At 39.2% G+C, this 19,621-nt stretch overlaps 1 protein-coding gene across 2 annotated transcripts in view; it reads left to right on the top strand.

Annotated features, from left to right (window-relative positions):
* Positions 1 to 19,621, top strand: part of ARAP2 (ArfGAP with RhoGAP domain, ankyrin repeat and PH domain 2) — a 227,216-nt gene that overhangs the window by 4,792 nt on the left and 202,803 nt on the right. For both annotated transcript variants that reach the window (XM_075194768.1, XM_075194769.1), the window contains exons 2-4: positions 12,099 to 12,864; positions 13,770 to 13,837; positions 16,699 to 16,778. In XM_075194768.1, coding sequence (XP_075050869.1) covers positions 12,194 to 12,864; positions 13,770 to 13,837; positions 16,699 to 16,778 — 819 coding nt within the window. In that variant the 5' untranslated portion in view covers positions 12,099 to 12,193. The remainder of the gene's footprint in view (positions 1 to 12,098; positions 12,865 to 13,769; positions 13,838 to 16,698; positions 16,779 to 19,621) is intronic.

Genomic DNA, 19,621 nt, shown 5'->3' with positions numbered 1-19,621 from the left:
CTGAATGTCTTTTCACCATGTTTTTCTTGGATGTTTTCTCGCCACCTCAGATTTGTCACTAATAACCTACCTATTTGGCATCTCTAATTCCGTTCCCAGCACTGTCGTCTATTTCCCACTTCCAGTCTGTATGCAAATTCTGTTGCATACAAACATTCCCAGAATATGCATGTGTCTAACACAGGATACTGCAAAAACTTTATTTCATGCACTCATAACTCCCACATATTGAACATACCTTCTTACTGGCTTTCTCCTAAGAATACTTTCAACCCTGCAACCTACTTTAGACTAATTTTACTAGCCAAATGTGCTTTCCCCATAAGAGTTGACTGGGAATATGACATCCACTCAGGGCCGGATAAAGGGAATGGAGGCCCCTGGGCTAAGGGCGCCTCCATTCCCCCGTGAGGCCCCCAATGTGAGCCACCCGCCGTCCCCCCGTACCCCGTGAGGGCCCCCCCCATGCGCTTACCTGTCACTGTAGTCCTCCGTCCCCGGCGCGCTGTAAGCTCCTTACTGAGGAGATCTCGCAAGAGTTCACTCGCGAGATCTCCTCAGTAAGCAGATTACTGAGCGCCGGGGACAGAGGACTACAGTGACAGTGCTCAGCAGCATTAATCGGGCTGGGGGCGCCCCCGCCCCCGGACCGATCAATAATGCTGCTGAGGACTTTGAAGGGCCCCCTGGATGCCCGAGGCCCCTCGGCTATAGCCCAGTTAGACCTCGGGTTAATCCGGCCCTGCATCCACTTCCATGCATTGTACCATTTGCTGCAATTTTTTCTTTAGATGAAATGAATCTCTCTTTCTCCATTAAAGGTACTTGTTTTATTAGGTTATTTGTGACCCCTGTAGACTCTATAAGCTATTCACGTAACACACTCTCTGTGTCCAGATTCTCATATGCTTTTCACTCCCAAATCGACATTCTTTTGGGACTGGATCATATGGCCCCCTATTGCAATCTGGTTGGAACAATATGAAATGTGTGACACTTAAACTCATGTATCAATCACCTACAATTGTAGGCTTGCAAGCGGGACCGTCATACATCTTTGTTTGTTAATACCTAGTCTTGTCTGATTACTTTGTTTATTCCCAATTGTAAAGCTCTGCAGAGTACAGTGGCACTATATAAATAAATGGTGATAATAATGTTGATTATAGTTGGGTCCAGTTGGGTGTATGCCCAGGTTTCTACTACTGGATGGAACAGACTTCCGTGGAAAATCTATTTGGCATGGGGTCTTGATCAGTGGTCGAAGTGGTAATTCAGAAGTGCTAATATGAAAATTTAGAAGTGGCGGAAGGGAAAATGTAAGTGAATGGATTTTGATACTGTTATAATGAAGGCAGTATGAGAAGTGTCAGTATGACATACCACTATATACATCCCCACTTCTACCACTGTATATATAATGTAAGTGAATGGAATGTGATAGTGTTACAATGATGGCAGTATGGGAAGTGGCAGTATTGCATACCACCGTATGTCCCCCACTTCTACATATATAAAGTAAGTGAATGGAATGTGATAGTGTTACAATGAAGGCAGTATGAGAAGTGTCGGTATGACATACCACCATATACACCTCCACTTCTACCACTGTATATATAAAGTAAGTGAATGGAATGTGATAGCGTTACAATGAAGGTGATTTTTATTGATGAAAACCAACTGAATACAATGGAACAACCATAATCAACTCGTATTGCAACAAAAGTCCACTTATTTACTAATTGGATACTTTCTTACAAATATCAATAACAATATTAAAACAAACAAAAATAATAAAAAACTAAAAATGCATGATCCATATGAAGTTATTCATTCAGATAAATGCCTTCCCATAGTTTTGCATTTTTCCTATTTTTCTTAACCTCTAGAGACTTAATCCACCTTAATTCTGACATAATTAGATCTACGGCCTTCAGATACAGGAAAGGCTCATGGTTAATCGACACTCTAGTTCTTGTATGCCAGTGGTAATATTTTATAGTTGTTATTATCATATATATCAACTCTCGATCTATACCATTTATAGTTGATGGAACTCCATAGACTATATCAGAGTACCTCAGAGACCAAAATCTCCTGATCCTAAGTCTATCTGCTATCTCCTTCCATAATGTCTTGCTTCCCCAGCAATCAACTATAAAATGTTGCATTGTTTCCTCCTGATGACAACCCAGAGGACAATTTCTATCTGAGACATTTAAGAATTTTAAATTACCTCTAACAAACATTTTTCCATGCAATGATAACCAAGCAATGTCAAAAAACTTTGCCGAAAGTCACGCCCAATTTAAATACTTTAAACTTTCTTGCAAAGTTCTATCCACACAGTCTCTGAGTGCAAGCTGGGAGCAAAAAAAACCTCCTGCATACTTTAAAATATTGTTCTTTCCTGGACTTATTCTCAATGTAAAATTTCTCTATTCCCCACTTCCTCAGAGACTTGAGACCAGATTCCAGATATGGTGGGAGGTAGTTCTGCCTCCATCTACCCCTCTTGAGACTACCACCTCACACCCAAGATTCTGCAAAGGGCAATATCCAATTTTCTGATACTGTTACCCACAGAGAATCAACATTTGAGTCCAAGTTCCCCAAAAAATTTTTTAAAAACAAGGAATCAAAGAAAACCCTTGGATTCAACATATCCAAACCACCCTCTTTTCTCTGTAGGTAAGTGATCCCTCTTTTTATACGATTCAGTCTGTTGCCCAATAAGAGCTGGAAGAACAGACTTGAGAGCCTGGCTGAAAAAGGAAAAATTACTGCAACATACAAGAAAACAGGAACCAGGAAAGTCTTTAACATTGCAATCTTTTCTCTGTAGGTCAACCTCCAGTGTTTCCACCGCTGAACCTTTGCATTTTCGATTCCCAACTTCTCCTCCCTGGCATTATCTTCCCTACCAAATTTCACTCTTAAGATTTTATTATGGGAGGAGGCCTTTGCAAATTCAGTCAGATCAAAATCAGGATCACCTTGCAGTGTCCAAAAAGCTTCACTCTTGTCAAGGTTGACCAGAGACCCTGAGGCCTCTGAATAGCTTCTGATAGCCTCCGACTCTCTCGACGCTCAGACTCCACCACAGTCACATCATCCGCATATGCGACTACAGTCAGAGGCAAGCAGTGGGGGACCGACAACCCTCAAAATCCACAAACTTGTAATGACCTCAAAAATGGGTCAATGGCAAAGACATACAAGAACGGACTCAAAGGTCAACCCTGTCTCACCCCCACTTCAACTCTGAAAGTGTCACCCTGCCAGCCATTAATCAGAGGGAAGCTCTCTGCCTCCTTATATAAAAATTTTAACCAATCAACAAATTGTCCCGGGATACCGTATTTTGACAAAGTTGCCCACAGATAATCATGATCTACTCTATCAAAGGCTTTAGCCTGGTCCAGACCAACAACATACTTCCCACACCCAAGGGTTTTACACATCTCAAACATCTCTCTTATTGAGATGACTGCTCCAGAGATGTTCTGCCCTTTTACTGTGCCAAACTGACAGCCTGATGACAGTGCTGGGGACTGACACACTAATCTAGAAAACAAGATTTTTCCAACAATCTTCCTATCGACATTCAAGAGGGTTATTGGCCTCCAATTCTTGATGTCGCCAGGCTCTTTACCCTTGGACAACAGAATCAATGATGATTTCCACATGGACAGAGGCATCCAGCATTTTTTAAAACAGCTTTTATACACCTCCACCAGAATTGGTGCAAGGAGGTCTTTAAATTTTTTATAAAACTCGGCTACTATACCGTCTGGTCCTGGTGCCTTCTTTTGATGCAAGTTATCAATTGCTGCCTTAACCTCTCCCACCGTTAATTCTGCTGTCAAGGAGGAGAAGTCCAAATTGTCAGTATCAGGATTAGGAGTTGCCTTCAAGAATTAAGCCATCTTTTCTTTATCCAAAACCTTTTTCTGAAACAAGTCAGCATAGTAGGATTTCACCACTCCCAAAATACCCACCCTAGACTCTTGCAACTGACACTGGGAGTCAATGAATCCTGTTAATAATTTTTTTGCAACTCTCTCTCTGCAATTTTCAAAAGGATCAGGTGCCCCTTGGGACCCATAATCTCTTTCCAGGATCAAAGATTTGTTTGCTGTATTGATGGTGCCTTATCTCAGACTTCAGACGGTTAATCTTTTGTCCTGCATCCCTCCCCTCAGAATAAAGTGACTCTAATTCTTTACGAAGTCTCACATACTGCCTATACTTACTCTTTCCCCTACTAGCTGACAGCCTTTTAAACAGAGAAACAATATCCTTCTTGACATCCTCCCACCAATCAGCACTGCTATCATAAAAATCCAGCCTTTCCTGTTGTCGCTCTAATAGGGATTTTACCTGACCCTGTACCACAGAATCCTCTAACAAACCGGCATTAAGTCTCCACAGCCCTCTACCCACATCTGGTCGCTTTATAGGACCCAGGCAGAAAAACAGGGCACAATAATCAGAATAAGGATCTAATTTTTCACTCATCCTATTAACAGCTTCTGTAGGACTCACAAAGGCCAGATCAATTCTACTACTTCTTCCACCACAAAAGTAAGTGAAGCCAGGTTTCCTACCATCTTGTTCAAAAACATTACATAAGCCAGCTTGCAAAATAATTATATTCAGGACCTTAGAATCTCTATTCAACATTCTACCAGAGGTTCTGTCACTTGGCATCCTAACTACATTAAAATCCCCAGTCATGACCACTGGAACAGATGTAAATAGATACTGCTTAACTTCATAGAATAAACTGATTCTTTTTGGCACTGTCTGGGTTCCATAAACATTGATGAGCCTGAGTCTCCTGCCCTGAAGCGTTACCTCGAAAAGCAGACATCTACCCATCAACACCTCTGTCAGTCTCTGTACAATGACATCTTGAGAGTTAAATAGAATTGCAACCCCTGCATATGACTCCACAGCTAGTGACCAGAAAGATGGTCCTATTTGCCAGTCTCTCTGAGCTTCCCTTATCTGCCCTATTGTAGATAAGCGTGTCTCCTGTAAAATGAACACATCTACAGCCAAATATTTCAGATGGTCATAGACTGCATGCCTAGTTTGCCTGACCTTAATGCTATTCACATTACTGGAGATCACTCGTAAAGAAAAATCTGCCATTACAGCGAGAGACAAAAAAAACAGCAGCAAAAATATGAGTCTCATCATAATAGGTCAGAGTCAGAGCCACCTTGCCGACCTCCCATTTCCATATCGGACTCTACTTGCCCCTCCTCAGGAACAGACCTTCTTTTAGTTGGTGGGTCATCTTCTGACTCTACATCACATTCCTGTGCCACTCTTTGCATCTCCTGCTCTAACTCTAATGCATCCAACCAACAGGCATCAGTATCCGAAACTGATAACAGCTCATATCTATTGGAAGTAACTGTTACTTCTACACCTGCTCTTCCCTGAATCTTTTTATTTTTCCCTGGTTTTTGAACAAGACTCCATTCACCTTCAGGCTTGCAAGAGGATTTATCTTTTTTCCTACTCCTATTCCCTATACCCTTACTCTCTTCACAAACAGACACTGTTGTAGAAGAAGATGGTTCAACTGGCTGTTGCTCAACTTGAAGAACCATTTCTGTTGGCTGTTGGCCACTTTCTGGCTGGTGACGCTCTTGCCCTGTATCAGCCATCTCCCACTGAACTTCCTGCTGTGTTAGTATTGACCCTAACATTAATGACTCCTCTGCCAAAGCCTCTTCTTCTATCACCAAACCCTCATCTGGAGAATCCTTACAAATGTTATGCCAGGCATCTGGACAATCCTTATGGGGGTGGCCAATTCTTCCACATAAATTGCATCTAACATTCACACAGGTAGCACTTACATGGCCAACCTCACCGCACAAATTACACTTATGGATTGTGCAAACACTGGCCACATGACCAGACTTCCCACATTTAAAACATGTCCTGGGCTGACCCACATAAAAACATACCCCTCTCTCACGACCAATAAAGAAAGAAATTGGCAGATGGTGGGTTACATGGTTATACTGCCGCAGTTTTACCAAAACCGTCCAACCACCAGTCTAGACACCATCAGTATCTTTATTCTTTGTCAGGTCTGACACTAGATCACAATGCCTCCTGAGCCAGATCACAATGTCCTGGGGAGGCACTGCTTCATTCCAAAAAAATATTGTTACATTGACTGTGTCTGGCTTGGAGATTGAAATAAAACTAAACTTATTCCAACCTTCTGCATCCCTAAACTTGCTGAAATTTGCCCAGAATCTGTCCAGATCAGACATAAGTTTAAAACTCACATCATACCCCTGTCTATCAGGTAGGGTTATTACTGCCAATATGTTTGCTGGTACAAATCCCATTTGGTGACACAATGACTCTCATATGACATATCTTCTGTCTGGCAACTCATCTCTAGTACCTTTGTTCCTGACTCTGACCACATTCCTCCTCCTAAAAGCCTGACCTGTATAGTTTGTATTAGAACAAAATGATGGTGCCCTGCGGCTCCATGCATTCCTAGGAGGAACCTGACCAGATCCACTATTTGTATTATTTCCTTGTGTACTATTCTGTGTATGATCCAGTGCAGATTGACCATTTACTGTTGTGGGTATATCTGCTGACATCTGAGACTGTCCCACTCCAGATAAAGGGGGGAAATCTAGTGTAGTATTCTCTACTGAAAATTCCATCTCATCTATCTCAGTATTCTGATCCCCTGATTGCTCCACTGATTGTTCTACAATTGTAGAGGCTTCAACATCCCATATTGATTGTAAACCTTCCTCACCCTCATTTACTACCACCTCTTGTAAATTATCATCTGTATATTCTCATCAGTAGCAACAAAATTATTGTCCACAATACTTTCAGCACTATCACTATGTATGCTAGGAGTCTCGTGTATACAATGCTCATGTATTTCTCCTCTTTCCTGAGTCCCACTGGTTGCATCTCTCTGCTGGGATCCACTTTCCTGAGGTGTGCTGACATCTCCACTCAATTGTTGTTTAACAATGTCCCCCAGGGACTGGAGGTGTTTGTACTTGACCTGCACTTTCTCTCTGCTGCTTTGCCACTGCTGTCTGTCCCTTCTTGTATAAGTCTCCTTCCATAAAGGAAAAACTGGCTTCCTGCAACACTGGTCTTTTCTGTAGCAGCTCCGCACCATCGGGGAGGTCTTCAGACTCAGATTCACATGAAGACCTGGACTCTGGCTCCATTTTCTGTCTGTAGTTTGACACCTCCTTATATGCAACAAAACGCTCCTGATTTTTATATACTTCTCCAACAGGTCCCAAATGCTTTAAGACAGAATCAATGTCTCTTACAAGAATTGCATGGTCTTTATTTAATGAATTGAGTTTACCATCATATAAAGCTTGTTTGCTTGGATTTGCAGCTTTTAGTTTATAAACATATACAATCTGCTTTTGTATTGTCAGCTTTGTTTTCTCTAAAGCCTCCATTCTCTTTACAAGTGCAGGGATTTTATCTTTTAGGTGTAGCTCAGGTATACGCTCTGCCCCTTTAAGACTCTGAGTCTGCCTTGAGATTTCTCCTGACTGTTTAAAACCACTCAGCCCCTTTGATGTTTCTGGCCTTGGAGAATGTCTTCCCTTAGTAATGTCCATTTTTCCTATATTACTGCTCTTTCCTGCCACATGTCTCTCAGTGACAGGTATACAAGTCTGATGAGTTTTGCAAGTTGTAACTGCCATCACTGCTGCTCCTGTATTGTTAGAATCTCCAGCTTGCAGCCTGGATCCTGGGTGTGTTGTAGCTGCAGCTTTACCAGCACTTTGCTTTACTGGCACCAAGGGCTTCTCTGCAGATTGCAGTTTAGTGGGGTCCACTGACACAAGCTTTGTCACATTATTAGTGTTCCCAAGATCACCTCCACCTAACTGGGATCTAGTGCGACCTGGGTGCACCAGGCTGGTTACAAGTACTTGCTGTTGCAGGTTTTCTTGCATAGTCTGTGTTTCCAGAGATGTTCTTCTGTGTTGGGGAGGGGCCATTTGCACACCAGGTGAGCTTGCTGCACTTTACCCTCCTGTGCTTTTTGCAGTTTTTGTTGTGTACTTATCTTTTGATTTATCCTGAATTTGTTGTATTTCTTCTTGAGGCTGCTTCATTCCCTTTGTTTGAGGCTGTTGCATTTGTTTGCTGCTAGTTTGACATTCCAATCCTTTGTCTTATTTAGTAATTACACTTTCTGTGTCACATTCTCTTTCTTTTCTTCATCTTTTCCTTTTTCCACAACCACTGCACTTGTACTGGTAACATTCACCACATTACCTGGCTGAGAAATAACTTGAGATTTTGAAAGCGCAGCTGTTTGGGCCTAGGAGTTTTCTCCCAGGACAGGCCCAGAGGCCTGGGGCTTGCCTGGGGAGTTTCCCCACCCAGGGTGGCCCAGCCCTGGGCTTGCACCAGACATCAGACAAGCAGTAACCACACTTCCTCCCAGGAGCTAGAGGGAGAAGCTACAATGAAGACAGTATGAGAAGTGTCGGTATGACATACCACTGTATACCCCCCACTTCTACCACTATATATATAATGTAAGTGAATGGAATGTGATAGTGTTACAATGAAGGCAGTATGAGAAGTGTCAGTATGACATACCACTGTATACACCCCCACTTCTACCACTGTATATATAATGTAAGTGAATGGAATGTGATAGTGTTACAATGAAGGCAGTATGAGAAGTGTCAGTATGACATACCACTGTATACACCTCACTTCTTCCACTGTATATATAATGTAAGTGAATGGAATGTGATAGTGTTACAATGATGGCAGTATGAGAAGTGTCGGTATGGCATACCACCGTATACCCCCCCACTTCTACCACTGTATATATAATGTAAGTGAATGGAATGTGATAGCGTTACAATGAAGGCAGTATGAGAAGTGTCAGTATGACATACCACTGTAGACACCTCACTTCTACCACTGTATATATAATGTAAGTGAATAGAATGTGATAGCGTTACAATGAAGGCAGTATGAGAAGGGGCAGTATGACATACCACCGTATACTTTCCACTTCTACCACTGTATATATAATGTAAGTGAATGGAATGTGATAGTGTTACAATGATGGCAGTAGGAGAAGTGTCAGTATGACATACCACCGTATACTTTCCACTTCTACCACTGTATATATAATGTAAGTGAATGGAATGTGATAGCGTTACAATGAAGGCAGTATGAGAAGTGTCGGTATGGCATACCACCGTATACCCCCCCACTTCTACCACTGTATATATAATGTAAGTGAATGGAATGTGATAGTGTTACAATGAAGGCAGTATGAGAAGTGTCGGTATGGCATACCACTGTATACACCCCACTTCTACCACTGTATATATAATGTAAGTGAATGGAATGTGATAGTGTTACAATGATGGCAGTAGGAGAGGTGGCAGTATGGCATACCACTGTATACCAGTCCACTTAGGCCACTGTATATATAATGTAAGTGAATGGAATGTGATAGTGTTACAATGATAGCAGTAGGAGAAGTGTCAGTATGACATACCACCGTATACACTCCCACTTCTACCACTGTATATATAATGTAAGTGAATGGAATGTGATAGTGTTACAATGAAGGCAGTATGAGAAGGGGCAGTGTGGCATTCCACCGTATACACTCCACTTCTACCACTAGTCTTGATGCGATATAGGATCTTTTGAAATCAAAATTATGCTGTTTTCTTATACACCAATATATAAAATATACTATAAACAATCAATTAATCAACCTTAAACAATAAATTATTATATATATTTATTATTTAAATAGCAACATTATTGTAACTTTTATTCTATTTGATGATCATAAACTATCACACTTTTTCCTGATGCTTAATTTGATGTTGTTTTATATTGCGTATTGATGTTGATGCAAAAAAGATCATCGCTTGTAAAAAGTTCAAACCAGGTGGTAAACAGCACATTTAGCACTGTAAAAGCTTTTGTGGTGATGTTAGAGACTTTAATTGGACGCCTTAATAAGGAAGGCTCCAATTATCTAGCTGTTCATTAGCTTTTCTACATTGCTGCCATGAATATTTATAGTCCACAATTACTAGATCTATGTTAGTAACCTAGAAAATATTCTTCAATTCTCTGTCAACAAGGTGACAAACACTTTATGCTTCAAGCGAGGATCTTAGTCCCTTAACCCCTTTGTCAGTATCATTTCCTGACTCATATTATAATTACTGCACATTGGTGGCTTTTAGAACTTGATGTTTAGGGTTAAAAGCTAAGTCTTGAAAGAGAGCATATTTAGCTTAAATAGTACGTGTTTGTGTTCTTATACATAGAATTTAAAAGGGATAATACAACGTGCTCCATAATACAATGTTTTGTAAGTTATTGTGATTACATTTTCTGCCATTATCTGGTGGAAAAAGAAGCATATTTTAAAGTTTATTGTAGACTATCTACTTGTGAGTTAGAAATGTCAGGTGAGGTTTTAAGTTAGCAGTTCCACCCCTTACATTCCCGCTGCTTCTCTATTCATTATGTAAGAACTTGTCAGGCAGGCAAATACTTTTGTTCATTATTTTAACTTTATTACTTTTTTCTTTTTACTTTGTTGAAAAATTAGTAAAGCACTAAGAAAAACAATAAACACAGAGTGCTTCAAAGAAACTAGAACAATTAAATGTAATTTTTAACCATAACCGCAGAAAATTGATATAATTATTTGCCAGTCATGCATTTATCAGTTGGCAAATTATAAAAAAAACTAATTGGCAGTAAGACCTTAAATTCCTTCTTATAACAGAAGGGTTTTCCAACCCAAAACAGTGTATGATTAAGCCTTACACAAGCAACTCTGTAGAATATATGCAAATCCCTACTTACAAGTCTATATTGGGCACTCCTGCATCCAGAACAAAAAGGTTCTAGCATCGATATAGATTAAAGTGAATTTAAACCAGTTAATTATAAAATGTGCCAGCAGTACACTCACTAGAGTTATAATGAGGTGGAGTTCATGGACCAACTAGTTTAAAAAACAAACAAACTATATTTACACACAAAACCAAATAGTGAAGGCCTAAGCCTAGGGTTCCTGTGTAAAGATGTTCAGATATTTCCAGAACCACTAGTTTGCTAGAGTGGATTTGGCCAATGAATCCAACTTGCAGACGCCTGTTTTGATCTTTGTAGATCATTAACAAAAGACATAGATAGATGGTTTCACCAAGTGATTGGCTCAGAGAATAATGCTGTTTTCTATAAACTTGCTCTGACAATATGAATATTTTCTGTTCTAAGAAGACACTGCGCTATTTTTAGTGGAGGGTTGTTGCTTATAAAAAAAAAAGTATTTTATTCAAACACTGTTTATTATTTCTGTGCATTTAAAATGCACACGGTAATGAATAACAGTCCACACATTTCATATTCAGCCTAAGACATTTGAAAGCAGGAGTTTAAGTTATAATATCATCATCATCATTTATTTATATAGCGCCACTGATTCCGCAGCGCTGTACAGAGAACTTATTCACATCAGTATCTTCCCCATTGGAGCTTAGGGTCAATTTTTGATAGCAACCAATTAACCTACTAGTATATTTTTGGAGTGGAGAGCACCTGGAGGAAACCCACGCAAACACAGCGAAAACATGCAAGCTCCACACAGATAAAACCATGGTCAGGAATTGAATTCATGACCCCAGCTCTATGAGGCAGAAGTGCTAACCACTTCACCACCGTACTTACATTACACCTACATGATAGAAAATTATATAACAAACAAACAAAGCCTCTTCATTGCAAAAGTTGCCATATACCTTGATTTAATACATAGTTGAAACCTCAATTATAAGGTAGGTTTACAGCAGCTACACAGAGCTATAGTGCAACTCTGTCCCAAGAATCTCATCTGAGTTTCTCAATTAATTCTAAAGAAGAAATAGCTGTACTATCCTCTCTAGGAGTGTTTTCAGTTACAATGACCAATACTGTTTTTCCACAGTTTTTAATTAAAAAACTTTATACAGTTCTTAAAAAGCACTTTCTTTCTTTTTTTCCAGGTATTTCGATCTCACATGAAAAGTCTCCGGTTTGGTTTAATCACTGTGTCTGTTATTTCCCCAATGATGATTTATGCAACTTTCAGAATTTCATAATGACCTCATACAGTCAAATGGAATATGACATTGGACAGATGCTAACCGATATTCATTTAGATATTTATCACTCACTCTTCCAAAAATTAGGCTATATCACTGTTTCAGATTGTGCAAAATTAAATCATGAGACACTACAAGAAATGGGTATATCACTCACTGGACATAGGAAGAGAATTCTCAGGAAGATACAGGAATTACTGGAGATAGAATGCTGGATTCCTGAGCGTTCTACTACTGAAATACTAAGCACAAGTAAAAGCATCTTATTAAATAATGATGACGATACTACAATGCCTGGAAAGAAATCTCATAGTCTTTCACAGGAATCTAGCAAAATGAACATTTGTTCAACAGTGGATTGTTTGACATTAGACAAAACAGATGATAATGTGTCCATGCAGGTTAAATATGTTGACCTGGAAAACTCTGCTGAAGACTCTGAAGATTGCGATGATATATTACTGGATAATAGAGAACATTTGAACTCTGGGAATTCCAATTTTTTTGAATTTCAAGGACCCATGGTTGAAAATGATTTATATGGAGAAACTAATAATGATCATAATCGGAAAACAGAAATAAAGAAAGTCCCTTCAAGATCATTCATACTCAGAAATAGACCAGTCCCAGACTTACCCGCTTCTGCCACCGATACGTCCTTCAAAAGGTGAAATATATTGTATTATAATAGACAAGATAAATATTTATATATGCAAACTGTGTTATAAATAATATCTGAATAAACAATGAGTCCTGGTGGCTTTACTTATATGTGGTAGTTTATGAAATCATCATTTCAGTGTTTGTTAAGAAAACTGTTTTATAAGAAATAACCCACCCCCTCTCCTTTGAGGTCACCTTGGATTCCCTCAACCTGCAAAAAAGCACACAGCCTTTACATGGTCTTGAAAATCCTGTGTTCTTCAGTGAGTAATTATAGCCTATAAATTTACAGTAAAGGAAACATTATCCTATACATAAATATATAGTAGTAGGAAGCACTTACCTAAGAAGTGAACACATTCCTAGGTTCATAATACAAAAAAAGAATGCTTTGCATGCCAATGTCTGTTTAGGACATTGAATATTGCAGTTCCCCCTTTAAATATTAAGAATTGCAAATAAGTAGGGAAATCTGCATAGATTATCATATGTCTATGGATTGCTAATTACGCTACCCCAATTGTTACTGAATTCTTCTAAACAGCTAAACAAATCTAAAACCATATTGCAGTTTTCTGCTGTAAATTCAGATCTGCTTAAACCAATTTCTTTTATGACTCATATTTTTCTTTTCCACATTATAGAATGTACCATGTCATTTTACAAGCTTTCTAAAGAGTTAGATCTTTACAAAAATTATACCAAACTGTTCTTCTTTCCACAAAACCGGCAGATTAGGTTTGTTCATCTCTTGATATGTTCATTTATTGCATTAGTCATCTTTGTTAAAATGAAGAATTAAATTAAATAGATAATTATTAATTATTATTATTAACTGTAAAGTATTAGTATAATAGCTATAAAGTAATATATCACATAATAAAGTTATATTTACTTCCTATGTTCTAGCTACGCCCAAGAAATTAGTACAATGGATTCTTATCCCAAAGGAAATTCTACCTGCAACTTACAAAACCGTAAGTCCTTCTTCCACAGCAAAACAAACTACAGTATATTTGTTTTTTGTTCTCTTTGGAATCCTATTTTAGACATGTTGTAGTCGTAGATATTTAAGGAAATAGAGCATAAAATTTGTTATTGTTTAAACTCTTCTTACAATACACAAGCCTTTGTCTGCAATATCCATGTACATTGTACCGTAAGAGTGACAAGACAAACATGATAAAGAGTTATGATCTTGTTAAACAAATCAATATGTACCAAGTACCTATAACCTGCAATCAGCAATGGGTTATGTGTTATATATTATATGGGTTATAGTGTTTTAGGGAACTGACTATAGACAATCTTATTGCACTACATACCAGAAGCCACAAGAGGTCCCAAAAGATCATCAAATTCAACACCCAGCAACAACACAACACACAATGTAATGTAATGGAATTAAATAATACAAATATAAAATCCATAAATGCTTTAGTGATGATGATGATTATATGTCAATAAATACCTGTTATGCTGTATGGAAATGGATACATTTTTGAAACCTTCAAAACAGCATATCTGTGTTATCCAGGGTACAATAAACAGACAGTTTGCACAGAAGTGTCACCAAAAAGTACAACTGCCGCTGTAAACAAATTTAATTGGGGACCATGTACATTAAACAATATTAACCTAAAGTGGGGAAAATAGAAAATATTGGTCTAACATAACATTCAGTAGGCCAATCTATCCATGTACACTGAACTTTATAAATTCACGTTTAACTGGATCTTACATCAGACAGTAGAGATAATTTATCCCATGCACAGGATGCTCACTGCAAAGAGGTTTCTCACTAGACAGCCTATCTGGACTTCCAGAGCATGTCAAGATGTATACCACCGCATACTAGGGGCCTGAGTCATTAAGGAGAGCAAAGCATCAAAAAGAAGTAACTTTGCACCTGGGTAAAACCATGTTCCATTGGAGGGGGAGGTAAATTTAAAATGTGATGGCAGATTTATAGTTGGGGTAGGGCATGTCCTAGATCAACTTTAAATTTCAGTGTAAAAATAAAGTTATCACGTATTTGCATACTTGCCAACCCTACCGGAATGTCCGGGAGACTCACGAAATTCGGGTCGGTCTCACGGACTCCAGGGAGAGCAAGCAACTCTCCCACATCCCAAAATGATGCGATTCACGGTGAATCGCGTCATTTTGGCCCCGCCCCGCAACAAAATGGTATTTTCTACACGGGGACGGGGCCCTCTCCCGGACAGAACTTGATGAAAGTGGGCAAGTATGGTATTTGTGTGCTAGGTAAAAAAACAGCCAGTATTTATCTTATGTGCAAAATAATAAACTAATTTGCACCCCTTGCATTGTAACATGGTTTGTCCCGGAGAACATTTACTCCTTTTTATGCCTTACTTTACTTAATGACTCAGGACCTAAATGTGTGTCTAGGTTTGTGGGCAGGTGGAAAAATCAGCAGTGCACTGTGCAAAACTGTACACACCACCTAAAGTCCAAACTTCTGCCACTTTAGAACAAACCCTTTCATTAAAATAATCATTCTAGTTTTTCTACTAAAATACTTCTTCATTCATAGCTTAAAATAATTATGAGTGTAAGGAGGCATCAGGCCTGTCTTCAATACATGTGCATTTTTGTTCTCTTGTATATCTGTGTCTTTGCTGAAGTGAAACTAGAAGATGCAAAATGCACTCTATTAAAAAAGAAAGAAAAAAGTCGAGGCCCAATCTCCACAGGCTCTGAGCTGGTGCCAACATGAAATAAAATAATGCACCTAAAATATTTTCACTCTTCGTCTCTTTACCTAAATTTTTATTAATCTTGCAACACAAAATAAAATCTTATATTGGCACTTGCTCCACAAAACTCCATACACTGGACCAGCAATGGGGACACTGATACACATCAAGAACTGTCTGTGCAACCCTCCAACTTTCAAAAGGGTCACACATTATCCTTAATTGATCCAAAATGGCCTCCACACACCAAAATCACGCTTTCCAAAATGCCACACATGCCCTTCAGATGCCCCACTTGCCATAAAATGTCCCCACATGCCTTGAGACACCCACATTCTCTCACATCCAACATGTACTCTAAAACGCACCTATTTACCCTCATATGCCACTCAAATGTCCAAACATGCCCCCACTAACTGGTAGTACCAGGGACCACCCACTCCTAATAAAGTAACCTAGATTACTAGATTTGCATATATGATGGAATATTATTTTTGCTGGATAATACAGCCGCCTTTAGCCATGCAACATTGCCTAAAAAAACCGCTTCCTTGAGGAGGTAAAAATATAGTCCATTGCTCTATGTAATTGCAATTACCAAACAAGGCACAATTTAAAGCCCCAAAGTCCCTTTTATATATGAAGTTCAGTGGAACAAGTATAAGTGTCAAACGAGAAGCATTTTCGTAGAAAAAAAAAAAAGTAAAGATGAATAGAAGTGGGCCAAATGCCCATGGCTTGCTTAGTGGTAATATTTATACTTTAGGTTCAGATGGACTATGTGAACATGTGTATGCATGGACCTGTACAACCCTCATTACGTGTTGCATGGGATTAATATTGTATTGTGAAAGTGATGACTAATGTGGTTTTTATTGAAGGCCTGGTTGGATTTTTTTATGATATCATCTCATAATACTTTTTATTTCCTGTTATTGTTATTGTTTCTCAATGAGGTGTGTTAAACTGCAATGGTAATGTTTATTGTGCGCTTATAGTTCTACCCAGAGTTACTGTCTATCTGTTAAAACATACATTTTTGCATGGTTCAACTTTAATACAAGCATGTGAATTGCATTATAAGTTTGACTGTTTATTTTATATGATGGATGCAGAGCAATCTGAAGATGAAGACGATATCCCAATCACGCCATATGAAGAGACATTCTTTTTCAGAACACCAGATTGCACAGAGGTATGCTATGTCTTATACATCAATGCATGTAAGGTGTTAACATGGAACAATTTTATATATATATGTTAGGGATGAGCGCACTCGGATTTATGAAATCCGAGCCCACCCGAACGTTGCGGATCCGAGTCGGATCCGAGACAGATCCGGGTATTGGCGCCAAATTCAAATGTGAAACTGAGGCTCTGACTCATAATCCCGTTGTCGGATCTCGCGATACTCGGATCCTATAAATTCCCCGCTAGTCGCCGCCATCTTCACTCGGGCATTGATCAGGGTAGAGGGAGGGTGTGTTAGGTGGTCCTCTGTGCTGTTTAGTTCTGTGCTGTTTAGTTCTGTGCTGTGCTGTGCTGTGCTGTGCTGTGCTGTGCTGTGTTCTGCAGTATCAGTCCAGTGGTGCTGTGTGCTGTGCTCTGTCCTTCTGAGGTCAGTGGTGCTGCTGGGTCCTGTGCTGTGTCCTGTTCAGTCCAGTGGTGCTGTGTCCTGTGCTCTGTGCTTCTAAGGGCATAGTTATTTCCCCAATATTCCCCTGTGTTTAAAAAAATAAAAAAAAGTTTTTTTAAAAAATACCAAAAACTACTTTAATTTTTTTTAATTATCACAAAATTTGCACAACCAATCCTGCAGTATAAGCCCATTGGTACTGTAATATTACCAAGTTCACACATTCAGCAGTAAAAGTCCAGTGGTACTGCAATATTACAAAGTTTACACATTCTGCAGTATCAGTCCAGTGGTGCTGTGTCCTGTGCTCTGTCCTGCTGAGTTCCGTAGTGCTGCTGGGTCCTGTGCCGTGTCCTGTTCAGTCCAGTGGTGCTGTGTCCTGTGCTCTGTGCTTCTAAGAGCATAGTTATTTCCCCATTATTCCCAAGTTTTTAAAAAATAAAAAAAAAGTAAAAAAAAATAAAAATTTAAAAAAAAAAACAAAATATATAATAATTATAACCAAATTTGCAAAACCAATCCAGCAGTATAAGTCCATTGGTACTGCAATATTACAAAGTTCACACATTCTGCAATATCAGTCCAGTGGTGCTGTGTCCTGTGCTCTGTCCTGCTGAGGTCCGTAGTGCTGCTGGGTCCTGTGCCGTGTCCTGTTCAGTCCAGTGGTGCTGTGTCCTGTGCTCTGTGCTTCTAAGGGCATAGTTATTTCCCCATTATTCCCAAGTTTTTAAAAAATAAAAAAAAGTAAAAATCAATAAAAAAGTAACTGTCCATTGCACGAATATTTGCAACAGGGACAATTTTAGGGTTAAGAAAGTCAACTAATAACACTTCGACGCTGTCTGTCTTTATAAACACTACACTTGGAAGTTGGAGGAGGTATTGTGGCCCCGGCACCAAATTTACTACCGGGGCCACTCCACTGTGCAGTCCATATTTAGGTGTATCAGATATTAAACAACGGTGACAGTTGGTGCTGAATTTTTTAATTATATTGTGGCCTCGGTACCAAATTGTGTACCGGGGCCACCCCACTATGCAGTCCAGATACTTGTTTGGTGGAATTCAGACCAGTTGAGGGTTTTATTATTATTATATTGTGTGGACCACTCTATCTATACCACACTACAACTCTATATACCACTCTATTTCATACTTTAATTCTATTTCATACTTTAATTCTATTTCATACTTTAATTCTATTACTAATTACCATAAAGAGGAACAAAATAAACCAATTTTACCAAAAGTATAATATGACTTAGACTTACAAACACTACACTTGAAAGATCGTGCCCTTAAATGAAAAAGTCAGTCTTCATTGCACGACTATGTGCAACAGGGACAGTTTTTTGGGTTTACAAAGTCAAACAATAACACTTTGACCCTGTCTGTCTGGGATCTCAATGACGAATTGTCTGTACCATGTTTGGAGGAGGTATTGTGGCCCCGGTATCAAATTGGGTACCGGGGCCACCACACTACGCAGTCAAGATAGATAGATAGATGCGTATCATAGATAAAGTACATTCAGTGGTGTGGGGCAAATTGAAAAATATTCAAAATGCACTGACATTATCAAAAACAAGAGGTTGTCACACGCTAAAACTCCAACATGTATATGATGGAGAGGATGGAGGAGCAGCCGTATGTGTAGTGTAATGCAGATCTGTTGAAGGTTTTTTATATATTTTATTGTGGTGCCCAGTGCCCACTCCTCTACGCAGTCCAGGTACATTTATTGGTGCGATTCATAAAAGTTCAGGGTTTTTAAGATATTGTGGTGACCCACTCCTCTACGCAGTCCAGGTACATTTATTGGTGCGATTCATAAAAGTTCAGGGTTTTTAATATATATTGTGGTGACCCACTCCTCTACGCAGTCCAGGTACATTTATTGGTGCGATTCATAAAAGTTCAGGGTTTTTAATATATTGTGGTGACCCACTCCTCTACGCAGTCCAGGTACATTTATTGGTGCGAATCATAAAAGTTCAGGGTTTTTAATATATATTGTGGTGACCCACTCCTCTACGCAGTCCAGGTACATTTATTGGTGCGATTCATAAAAGTTCAGGGTTTTTAATATATATTGTGGTGACCCACTCCTCTACGCAGTCCAGGTACATTTATTGGTGCGATTCATAAAAGTTCAGCATTTTTAATATATATTGTGGTGACCCACTCCTCTACGCAGTCCAGGTACATTTATTGGTGCGATTCATAAAAGTTCTGGGTTTTTAAGATATTGTGGTGACCCACTCCTCTACGCAGTCCAGGTACAATTATTGGTGCGAATCATAAAAGTTCAGGGTTTTTAATATATATTGTGGTGACCCACTCCTCTAGGCAGTCCAGGTACATTTATTGGTGCGATTCATAAAAGTTCAGGGTTTTTAAGA

The sequence above is a fragment of the Mixophyes fleayi genome, chromosome 1 (assembly GCF_038048845.1).
Source record: "Mixophyes fleayi isolate aMixFle1 chromosome 1, aMixFle1.hap1, whole genome shotgun sequence".
In the NCBI taxonomy this organism is placed as follows: domain Eukaryota; kingdom Metazoa; phylum Chordata; class Amphibia; order Anura; family Limnodynastidae; genus Mixophyes; species Mixophyes fleayi.
The sequence above is the reverse complement of the archived record's forward strand: the minus strand, read 5'-3'. Positions and strand labels throughout refer to the sequence as shown.